This window comes from Pristiophorus japonicus, chromosome 17, assembly GCF_044704955.1.
Source record: "Pristiophorus japonicus isolate sPriJap1 chromosome 17, sPriJap1.hap1, whole genome shotgun sequence".
Taxonomy (NCBI): domain Eukaryota; kingdom Metazoa; phylum Chordata; class Chondrichthyes; family Pristiophoridae; genus Pristiophorus; species Pristiophorus japonicus.
The window spans coordinates 15,052,540-15,065,144 of NC_091993.1; the positions used below are offsets into that span (position 1 = coordinate 15,052,540).

General features: G+C 40.5%; 1 protein-coding gene across 1 annotated transcript in view; it reads left to right on the top strand.

Annotated features, from left to right (window-relative positions):
- myo5c (myosin VC) overlaps positions 1-12,605 on the top strand; it is a 97,421-nt gene that overhangs the window by 58,884 nt on the left and 25,932 nt on the right. Inside the window, exons 21-25 of the mRNA XM_070858413.1 lie at positions 1,535-1,699; positions 1,840-1,933; positions 4,928-4,991; positions 7,434-7,614; positions 11,087-11,180. Of these exons, the coding sequence (XP_070714514.1) occupies positions 1,535-1,699; positions 1,840-1,933; positions 4,928-4,991; positions 7,434-7,614; positions 11,087-11,180 (598 nt within the window). The remainder of the gene's footprint in view (positions 1-1,534; positions 1,700-1,839; positions 1,934-4,927; positions 4,992-7,433; positions 7,615-11,086; positions 11,181-12,605) is intronic.

The window sequence follows — 12,605 nt, forward strand, 5'->3', positions numbered from 1 at the left end:
GTTCTGTCATGAAGTGAGAAATATGATAATGTGCTAAAATAAAAGACGAATTGAGGAGTATATTTAATACTGAGGAAAACTGCGACAAATTGCAAGAAGACAGTAACAAACTTGCTGATTGGGTGTGTAAATGGCAAATGAATTTCAATATAGATAAGTGTGAGATGGTGCATTTTGCTTGGTGGAATAAGGAGGTGCCCAACTCCTTGGAAGATAAGAGTCCAAATGGGGTAGAGACGCAAAGCGGTCTAAAGGTATAGATTCACAAATCATTAAAAGTAGCAACACGGGTAAACGATAAGGGAATAAAGGGTTATGGGGAGCGGGCAGGTAAGTGGACCTGAGTCCATGATCTGATCAGCCATGATCGTATTAAATGGCGGAGCAGGCTCAAGGGGCCGTATGGCCTGCTCCTCCTATTTCTTATGTTCTTAGGTTAGCAAAGCCATAAAAAGTGCAAACAAAGCACTGGGGTTCAATTCTAGAGGAATAGAATCCAAATGCAGAGAGGTTGTTAAACTGAAATAGAACCTTGTTTGGACTACCTTTTGAGTGCTGTGCACAGTTCTGGTCTCCATATTACAAAATGTTCTAGAAGCACTAGAGAGAGTGCAGAAAAGATTTACAAGGATGATACCAGAACTGAGCGTACACCCATCAGGAAAGACTGGACAGGCCAGGTGGGGCCCTTCTCTCCAGGAGAAAAGAGAAGACCGAGGGATGACCTGATAGAGGGGTCTATAAAATTATGAAAGGGTTTGATAGGGTAGACATAGTGAAGATATTTCCACTTGTGGGGGTGTACAAAACTATGGACCGGAAATATAAGCTAGTCACTAATAAATCCATTAAGGAATTCAGGAGAAACTTATTTACTCGGAGAGTGGTGAGATTGCGGTAACTTGAGACCACATGGCGTGGTTGAGGTGATTAACGTTTAAGGAAAAGCTAGATAAGCACATGAGGAAGAAAGAATAGTATATATTGATAAGGTGAGATGAAGTAGGGTGGGAGGAGGCTTGTGTGGAGCATAAACACCAGCATAAATCTATTGGCCAAAACGGCCTGTTTCTGTGTTGTAAAATTCTATATAATTCTAATAATTTTAGAAATGTTATAAAACAGGTGAGAATTTTTAGAAATAATGGAAACGACAGAGATATGCATTGATTAGCAAGAGTAGTCCGCAGACTAGCTGCTCAGGGTGCTTCCATGGTTAACTTGGGTACCTCTGGTTAAAGTCTGTTTGGAAGAATTAATATGATTTGTCAGGTTACTCCTGTACAAAATTTAGAGAACTTATTTTGGAATGTTATGATAAGTTGGTTATGTCTTAGAAATGGATCAATCAAGTTTAATTGCACAACCTAGAAAAATGATTTGAATACAATATTTCTGAACATATTGATTTGATTCCTCCTCGCCTAGCTTGATGCATTGAATTTACCAGATGTTTATTCACTTGCTAAAAATGTGCAAGACAGATAAAATGATCTCAAAATATATGTTAACCTGCATTTTCTTCTGAAACCAGAACAAAGAGAACAAAGGGTTGCTGGAACGCTTGACACATCTGTCTACAATTCATTCTGCTGATACAGGCAGATTTCAGAAACTTGAGGATGAGTTTCAGAAAGCGTTGACACAAAAGAAATTCATTGAGGAGCAAGTGAAGAAATCCAAGGGGGAAACTGAGCAGGTATTAGAACACTAAATTGAATGAAGATGACTAATATGACCATTTTGGAGGGGAAGCAGAGGGGAGAATTAGACCAAATATTTTTTACTAAAATATTCACAAATCTATTTTATTAATTCCACCATTTGCAATTCACACAGACATTATCAGAGATTAGAAAGCAAACTTTATCACTGCAAGCACAAAACCAGAAGCTGGAGAAGCGACACCAGGAACAGACCCAGGAAATGAAAGGTATGTTATTTGTAGAAATAGTACTTTCATGCCAATATCGATTATACTGAGTGGTTTTAGTTAGCGGTTAGGTTAAGAATAATAAGAAAGCAAAAGAAGATTAAGCTGGCAAAAGAACCAGAGGCGAGATGAAGGTTTTGTTTTACACATTACGATTATTACGATCTGGAATGCACTGCCTGAAATCGTGGTGGAAGCAGATTCAATAACAACTTTGAAAAGGGAATTGGATAAATACTTGAAAGGAAAAATGTGCAGGGCCATAGGGAAAGGGCAGGGGAATGGGACTAATTGGATCGCTCTTTCAAAATGCTGGCACAGGTACGATGGGCCGAATGACCACCTTCTGTGCTGTATGATTTTATGAAACACCCATCAAGCTGACACATCGTATGCAATCTAAATTGTGCGATCTATTCTACCTTTTTACATCTCCTGAGGGATAGTTTTATACAACTGTTCCCTGATCCCCAAAGATAACACATTCGGCCCCACATCTTCACCAATCAGTTCTAATCTGCTGTCCCCCCACCCCCAGCCCATGGAATATTTGATTATCCTAGTCTATATTAATCCCTATAATTAGCAATTCCATGTCTTGACATTAACTGCTTTTGATGGGTGCCTGTTTCACATATTCACAGCTCAGTTGATGGAGAAATGTTTCTTCTAACCCCTCGTCTCGTTTGAGGCTTGCTGATTGTAAACCTTCAAACTATGTGATTGAAACACATGAACAGTAGCGTTGCAACTCTGAAAGTCTCTCCCTGTGAGTGGATCTCATATCTCAGGGTTACTTCCCGATGTACAATATTCCCTCTTTCACTAATGGAAGATAGGGGCTCCTAATGCTAAAACTTACAGAAAAATGTCAGAAAATCAGATTAAGAAAAGAGCATTTAGCATATCTGAATCATTGTGTAGATAGGACGCACAAAAAACAGTATATCTTTCCTGCCTTGGTGACCACCCATATTCCTATATTTAGCCATCTATTTTTGAATTCCTAAACTAAGTCTTCACTCACTGTAGTCGGAGGTCGCTTAAAGTAAAATTTTATACTAATGGTATGAAACAACAATTCCTGTATTTATAGAACATCTTTAGTAACACTTCCCAAGGTGCTTCACAGGAGCATTAACAAAACAAAAATTTGACACCGAGCCACATAAGGAGATATAAGGACAGGTGAAAAAAGATAGGTTTTAAGAAGCGTCTTAAAGGAGGAGAGAGGTGGTGAGGCTTGGAGAGGAAATTCTAGAGCCATAGCCGCCAATGATAGAATGATTAAAATCGGGGATGCGCAAGAGGCCAGAATCGGAGGAGCGCAGAGATCTCCAAGGGTTGTAGGGCTGGAGGAGGTTAGAGAGATGGGGAGAGGCGAGGCCACAGAGGGATTTTAAAACCAGGATGCAAATTTTAAAATGGAGACATCACCGGACCAGGAGCCAATTTAGGTCAGCGAGCACGGATAACAAGTGAACGGGACTTGGTACGGGTTAGGACACGGGCAGCAGAGTTTTGGATGAACTCAAGTTTATAGAGGGTGGAAGATGGGAGGCCGAACAGGAGTGCTTTGGAATAGTCATGTCTTGAGGTAACAAAGGCACGGATAAAGGTTTCAGCAGCAGATGAGTTGAAGCAGGGGTGGAGACGGACAATGTTACAGGTGTGAAAGTAGGCTGTCTTGGTGATGGAGAAAAATTTAATTGAATGTGTGTTGAATAAGAGTTTGTTTTGGCTCCCTTTAAAGTCTGTCAACTTTACTTAGTGCTTGCCTTGGATCTGTTGCAAATGATTATAATGAGGAGCCAACCAGAGAATGCATCTATAATAATGTTGATCCACTTGTTAAGCTGCTAACCATACAATTAATGAGGTCAAACCTGCAAAAATTGGCTAAACCTCCTGTGCAGTGTGCATGACGATATACTGATTGGCTTAGGTAAAAGTGTGGGATACCTAATGCACCCAAATGGCCTGGCATTTGTGCATGATGCCATTGGCAACTGTGGTTACTTTAAAAAAAATAAATAGAAACCTGCAATGTTAGCATAAATTATGAACTCAAGTGCTGGAGTGGGCCTTGAATCCACAACTTTCACACTTGGGAGAGGGTGCTACCAACTGAGCCAAATTGGCAGCACCTTTTTTGTGAAGGTACTGCTGTAACAAATAAAACTGAGAAATGTCTTTCACAGATTCTTGCTGAGCTTCAAAGCAGTTAATGCAGACTTAGGAAACCAGTGATTAGAACTGTACCAAGACACTCGACTTCTGTAGAATTCTAGCGGGAGACATTCAGGAGCGCCCCGTTTGGGACACTAATTTTAAAAGTAGAAAAAGTTAGCGGCAGGCGCTTATCTTTTTCGACTTTAAAAAAATTCGAGGGTAGCGCTCCAGGAAGGAAGTGGAGAGTTAAATCAGGCGCTTCACTTCCTTCCTGGAGCACAATCGGCAGCAGGCGAGGCGGTGAGTGGAGCAGCGCTGCACACTGGGCCGACAACAATGCCGCGATGAAAGGCTACTTCCCTCTCTTAAAGGAAAAGGCCATCGCTGCAGGCTCTGCAAAAAAAAAAACCCGATCAGCCCAATGCACTGAAGCAGAATGGCGACTGATCGATTGCAGGCACAGAAGACCGGCCAAAGACCTGAAAGAGAAAAGGTAAATTTGTTTTATACTTACCTCGGCCACCTCGCCTTTAACTATCGCCCCCGACGCACCTGACAGAAGTTCGGGTCCAGGGCGATGCGCACAGTGATGATGTCACAATCTCCGGGCGAAGGAGATCGGGCGCAACGCTGTACCGCCGCCGCAAATCTCCAGGAGTCGATGTTATCACCACGCCTGTTCGGAACCCGGTTCGCGCCCCGTTATCGCCCTCCGGAGGCGATAACTGGAGGTGCTAAGGAGGACAATTTCTAGGCCCTAGGGTCTTATTGTATACTTACTACACCATGAATATTTGTTTAATTATTTATGATTGTTCACAGAAAAAATGACTAAAATCACACAGCAGCATCTTGGTGATCTCGAAAGGGAAGAGCGGCAGAGGAGGTACAAAACCCTTGTGATACTTGTATCTTGTTATGTTTAAGAGATTTACTCTGTTTTCCAAGTAAAAATTGGGTTTTCTCCAGTCTTAAAATAGTAATTGAAAAGATATGCTGAACAAGGACGACGCAATGTAGGGCTTGGTTTTAAGCATATGCAATCGCATAAAATTACAGTGCACTTCTTTTATAATTAATATTCAGGAACTGCTGCAAAATATGGCAGTGTCATACTAACTGATATCACACCCATGAGAGAGTATTTAAACATATGCACAGATATATATTTGTACATACTTTAACAAATTGCTGCATAGTTTGTGAAGGAAAGCTGCCAAGCATTTTTCAGCAATGCTACTGATTCTCTAATTGACATGTGCTGAACAAAATGTTATTAGAAAGCCCAAGCTGTGGTGAGCCTCTAAGGAGTACAGGTACAACATCCCGAATCCGGGATCCTGAAAACCGGACATTTGTGAGGCGGCTAAGATGGCGCCATTGGGCGGCGAGGGACGAGGAAAGCAGTAAAAATTGCAGCGCCGGGGGGGCCGCGAGGAGCGGAAGATTGGCGGGCAGCGAGGAGTGCCAACAGCGAGGTCCGAAATCTGGCAAAATCCCAAAAACCAGCACAGATTCGGTCCCGAGGTAGCCAGATTTCAGACGTACCTATATTATGGTTTCTGGGGCAGGCTGGGTTTCAGTAACAGCCTGCTTCAGCAAATCAGTTTGAATCCCATATTAGATATTCATTACTGGGAATATTTAAGCTACAGTGGGTGTGATATCTCCTGGCAGATAAACTACTTAATGTACTTTTGTGGGTTTATTTTATGAATGAAGGAGCTTCTTTTACCCTGGTGACATAATTGCTCATCTTTATGTGCACATCTGCTGAAGAGCCATGCAGCCACTTGGAAGACAACACTTCCCTTTAATAGTTTACGCCTACAAAACAACTTGCATTTAATGCAGAAAAATATCACAAGAGGCATAATCAAATGAAATGGACACTGAACCAAAGGAAATATTAGAAGGAGTGACTAAAAGCTTAGTCAAAGAGGTAGATTTTAAGGAGGGTCTCAAAGGAGGTGGAGGGGGCGAAGAGGTTTCGGGAGATAATTAAAATTAAGCATGTAACAAATCCACCGGCAATATTTTTATGTGTGGAGGAACAAAGATGGGGGTTCACTGTAGTAAAGAGTAGATAAATTTTCATCAACCTGAATTGCTTAGAACTGAATTCACAACTTTCTCTAACTCTTTTGGATATAGATAGTTTGTAGAGTTGGTTGAGTGCATCTTTAGAGAGTTTCTCAATACAAGTGTAGTGACTCAAACAACTTCAAGCTGCTCTTATGGAAAGTTGGTGAAGGAATGCAAGCCTGAACATGGAAAAACCCCATTCCCAATCTGATGCTCTGATTCAGATTCCTCATTCAAACTCAGACCTAATCCCTGGATCCAGAACTTCAGACTGAAATATCGGCCAAGTAAATGGATGAAAAGAAAAGTATTGACAGAAGTTAATGTTTCCTAGCTTCAGAATTTGTGAGAATCCCATGTGAAATCTGCAGCTAGTTTATAGGTCTCGTGAGTGAAGAATCATTTCTGTCTTGCCAGCACTATTTTTCTAAATTCTGTGTGATTTGTCAGTTATTTTCATTTCACAGTACAGCATTTGACAGCACAGGGAACAATCCGACTATTATTCTATTAAAAAGAAATTGCACTTTGGAGATATTACATTATTTGTACTGCTGTTTCTCCTTTTTTAATATGGCTGGCAATATTGTATGTGTTGTAGGATCACAAAAACAGCCTGGGCAGAATTTTATTTCTGTACGCAACAGCATTATGTCTGTGCTTCAAAACATTCTTTCTCAATTATAAAAATACCAACCTTTTCCATTCATGTATTTTATTAGTTATCTGTGGTGAAAGACTATGGACATGTTTAAACGTTAACACAATAGAACACGCTTCATTGTTCATTTTCATTGTACAATGCCCTATTATTCCTCACATCATTATTTTTATTGTAGGAGTCACTTATTTTTGGCATTACCATTATATAAATCTTCAGTTTTCACAATGCATGATATTTTCATAAAAATCGCACAATTTGTGTTGTCACATTTAAGACATCTGCTTTTTGTCTCTGGATTCTGGCTGTGTGGTTGTTGGGAATTATAAGCCAAGAGCAATAGCCAATAGAATGTAAAAATTCAATTTGGAACAGCAAAGAGATTTACAAACAATTTCTTCCTGAAATGGGCCTCTGTTGTCAAAATCAAATTATCTTTTAGTTCAATGCCGTTAAGAAGTTATTGGAAATAAAAGTTACACATATGCAAAATAGGCAAATGCACGAGGGAAGAATTTAGCAACGACTGTGGGGTAATGCACTTTTGAAGATGCAGTAATTTTTCTGCTCTCTCCTTGTCAGAAAAATTGAGAATAATTTTCAGATCCAGAAAGAGGATTACGAAAAGCAAATAGAAGCACTGATTGATGAAGTAAACCATCTACGAGAGGAAAGAATCCAGTTGCAGGAACAGATTCAGGGCGAGTACCTGGTAAACGATAGTCTGCGGAAGGATATCGCACAACTAACCAATGAAGCACTGGTAAGTGTGATAAACTTTTTGTTTTATAACCTCCTGAAAGACCATTACTCTGATTATATACTAAACAAGTCATCATCATCATAGGCAGTCCCTCGGAATCGAAGAAGACTTGCTTCCGCTCCTGAAGTGAGTTCTTTGGTGGCTGAACAGTCCAATACGAGAGCCACAGACTCTGTCACAGGTGGGACAGATAGTCGTTGAGGGAAGGGGTGGGTGGGATTGGTTCACCGCACGCTCTTTCCGCTGTCTGCGCTTGATTTCTGCATGCTCTCGGCGTTGAGACTCGAGATGCTCAGCGCCCTCTCGGATGCGCTTCCTCCACTTAGGGCGGTCTTGGGCCAGGGACTCCCAGGTGTCAGTGGGGATGTTGCACTTTATCAGGGAGGCTTTGGCTCGTTTGCCGTGGGGGAGCTCAGAGTAGAGCACTTGCTTTGGGAGTCTCATGTCTAGCATGCGGACTATGTGGCCTGCCCAGCGGAGCTGATTGAGTGTGGTCAGTGCTTCAATGCTGGGGATGTTAGCCTGAATGAGGATGCTGATGTTGGTGCGCCTGTCCACCAGCCTGTCCTCACCGCACAGCACTGCCCCCCAGTTATCAAGATCCACAGCGCGGCCTTGGACACTGTGGACCACTTCCCACATCTCGGGAGCCTCCTATCAACAAGAACAGGCATCGACGACGAGATCCAACACTGCCAACAGTGTGCCAGTGCAGCTTTCGGTTGCCTGAGGAAAAGAGCGTTTAAAGATCAGGCCCTCCAAACTGCCACCGAGCTCATGATCTACAGGGCTATAGTAATACCCGCCCTCCTGTATGGCTCAGAGACATGGGCCATGTACAGTAGACACCTCAAGTTGCTGGAGAAATATCACCAACGATGTCTCCGCAAGGTCCTACTAAACAAGTATCCCCATAAGGTCTGGCACATTTTATTTCTAGTTCTATAGGCCATGGGACTACTTTTTGTATAGTTATTTAATCTGTGTTTTGGTCCTCACCAGACTCTCCAATCATTCTTTATTATATCTGTTGGAAGGCAGTTTGTAGATCAGCTAAAGAACCTGATCAGTTGTAAGCACATTGTACTTTTATCACCATGCAGGCATTGCACCAAGGGAAATATTTCCCACTGGCCTTTGGTGGTGATAAGACTCCTGGTTGCCACAGTATGCACCTGAGCTGTACAGAGCAGGAATGTCCCAGTTCAAATTTCTGGTCTCTGCTGACTTGGCTGATCTCTGCTGGAGTGATGACCCAATGATCTATCTAGAAGAACATCAAGTGAAGACATAATTAGTTTCCTTTTTGATGGGCACCAAACTTGAGTAGCCTACAGATGCTTGCTGTCTAAACCAAAGGATGATAATTTGGAGACCCTAGCCCTTTGGCACTGAGTATCAAGGGAGGAAATTAGAGGTGGAGAACAAAATTGAATCATCCATTTGAACTGAGCTTTCAATGTGCCCTCCCATTTCTGTTTATACAAGGGTCTGCTGCCAATTCTTTTTCTGCACATCCTAACATCTTTAACCCATTTACCTCTGCAATGTGAAGCTTCACTTTTAAATGCAAGGTCGAATCAGAAAGTGGATTTTTGATTGAAGCAATTTGGATGGTTTAGATTTGCATATTTAATTAAGTGACCAGATTTTCAGGCACATATTGGCCTGGATTTCAGGGGGCCTATGACCCGTACGCACACGTAGCTGTAAGTGCTCTGCAAGGAAACCTGCGATCTGTCAAGTTTCAGCTTGATGGATCATATCCACATGCGCAGGAAATAGACATTCACTGGCGGAGGGTTGGGCTATTTGCCCAACTCCTTCCCAGCGAATGCCCACAAAAGTCTTGCGTCTGAGGAGGGGCCTTCTTTTACCAGCGTAACGGTTTAAATAAATATTAAAATAATATTTTTAGAATCATTTTAAACATTCTGAAACATTTAAAATTAGTTTAGCTATTTTAGGCTCCTTTAAAAATGTTTAAATTTATTTTTCAAAAAATTTAATTTTTGTTTTAAATGTTTAATTAAATTGTATTTTAATTAATTTTAAACGTGATTTATTTTTATTTAGGTTGTGTGAAAATATATTTTTTATGTCATTATTATGCTTTTGGGGATTCTGTATGTAAATGGAATTCCCATAAGCATAATAGGAATCACCCTTTTTGATTGGTTGGGCTGGCCCACGTGATCCCAGGGAACCTTGTGAACTGCATGCACCCCTAGGATACATGGGCCTTTACACAGGCGTATACCTGCAGGTCCAGGACTGCAAGAGTCCGAAGATACAGAGGTACCAGGTAGGTGCGTACTTTTCTTGCGGATCAGAAGGATTTGCCCTGACTGTAATTTCAGGGCCATTGTTATTTGCCCACTGGCACACTATGAATTCTTCAGGTCATTCTGTCATCTCAGTGACCACAAGGGTTAGTTTGTGAGACATTTGTCCTTGTTATACTTGCTTCCATCTGCACTCTTGTACTTCGCTGCCTGATGTACAAACCACAAAATTCAAATGTTAGAATGCAAGAAAGCATGTGTTCAATAACTCAGACTTATGAACTTTATGAACAGTGAATCCATTCAAAAATAGGTTTCAGTACACTGGGCCCTGCCATGCTAAACATCTGTGACTTGAAAACTAATTTGTCACTAATGTAATTTCAAAAATGTCTACATTAGATTTTCAGGAACTTTACAAGAGTCTTTGCTCTCATTAGACAATTCATTTGATATTGTGCAAGTTGGAAATCATACTTGCTGTAACTCTCAATGGTGATCTCATTAACATATATATTTAAGTAAAATCTTCTCCACGGGTACTGGATGAGATTTGTGAAACTTCCTCATCAGTTATGTATGATTGGCTTCGAGAATGTATTTATGGTCATTCTAAATGTTTGAAAATTGAGTTTTTTTGTTACTGTTCGACAGCTTTATTGATTGCTCTCCCACAGATGTTTCTATGTGTGCTTTTCACACCAGTTTTTTTTTGTAAGAGTTGCACAAAATTCTTGTTTGATGTGCCTGAAAAATAAGATAAATCATTCAAAGAAAACCAGCACATGCAGAGCATCAGTTTTACTGAAAGCAATTGTATACATGCATTCCAACTAATATAATAAAGTAAGTTAGGTTTACGAACCCCTGTCACTCTCAACAATCACAAATCTTGGAATGGCAATATTATTTCTTACAAATACAATGAATTCTGACAATTATACCCAAAATGTTAACCTTTTTTTTCTCTTTACTTATATTGACCTGGTGTGTTACTAGCAGCTTCTGTTTGTGATTTAGATTACCATCATTTGCAATTTGCAACAAAAAAGTAACCTATTTGTACAGTTAGACATATGTTTATGTCAGTAATCTTGGCCCACTTATCAATCTGCATGTGACAATGGCTGACGATTGGAGTTCATATAACCTCGATATGAAATAATCGGTAATGCTTCTTTTCACAGATAATTCCAAAACTTAAAGGGGACGTTGCAACTCTTGAAATGAAGAGACAAGATTTAGAAATGTGCATGCAAAAGCAAAGAAAAGAAATGAGAGGTAAAACTGGTTGAGTGCCCGTGAAATTGAACATTGTATACTATAAACATTTTAATAAAATACATAAGGAAGTACACAGTAATTCTTGGGCACTGGGCTGCTCCTTACTGGTGCCACTTTTATGGGCTGTATGTACAAAACTTTGGAAAACTTAAACAGCATTTCTTTTCCTTTCTCCCTTGCTGTTTTTCCCTTCTCAGCCTTTATTCCCAGTACACATCATCCATCCCCTGGCTACTAATGCAGGCAGGTGACTCAGTGATTTTACATGAAATCAGCAAACCTAGCACTGGTGGAGCTTAGAAGTTGCCATTTTTCAGTTCTGTAAGGCTCAACCAATTAAGGGAATCATTTGTTGAGCCATCAGGGGAAATTCCCTGTATTATTCATTATTAAATAATTTTGGGGATTAACTGACATTCGAGAAGAGAAAGCAAGTTGTTTTTTTTTTAATGAAATTGTACTCATTGGGGTAAAGGGATGCTGATGTTGAGTGATGGAACATCTTTCTATTTTTGCAATTAGTGTCAGCATCGAGCCTTCCCAGCTCCTGTGACAACAATTAGATGCAGAGTAAAGCTCAGTCTACACCACTCCAACAATGCTCCTCAACTCCAACATTAGAAGAATGCTCCCAAATGTACCAAGTTATTATTTAGGTTTTCTATACCACTTTGGTGGTTTTTCTAAGTGAGACTATCAAAACATAGATGGTTCTTGTTTTAGACTCAATACCAAAAACTAATTTTACTTAAGGGCTTTACAACCATTGGAGAGAGCAATGTTTTACCCAATATGTATTGACGGGTTAAAGCCAAATATTGCAGAAATAATGGGTTTAAGTTTTGCTCTACTGCACCATCTAGACTTTTAGGCTAATAATTTTTTTAATGCATGTATACATGATTATCAATTATATATTCAGATAAATGGTTGGCCTGGAATCATATTTGCTGTAAATAGTCAGTTGTTAAGTTTGTTTAAGAAACATTGAAGTGCCTGGTAAGGACCAATAGATATACATGTCATGCAAACTGAATGCATGGCTCAATATTTCAATAGTTTTGTCCATACTGAATCATCAAGGAACACTCAGCAGCCTTTTGCAGATGCTGTCCCCTTGCTACTTAAAATGCATAGGAGAAACTAAGGGGGTAACTTTCACCTATGGCCGGGGTGTAAAACTGGCGATATTGGATTGGCCGCCCGTTCTACACCTCTCCTGATGGAAAAGAAAATCAGGCGGGCTGTATATCAGTCAGCTGATCCAATACTACTGGTTTCAAGCCCTTGCTGACATTGAAAATTACTCCCTAAGGGCTAGATTATCGTCAAAAATGGTAGTTTGTCGCCAAAATTACCGTTTTCGCTGCGCAACCGTTTTTAAGCCTAAATTTCAGCCTTTACATCTGCGTCCGGTAAAGT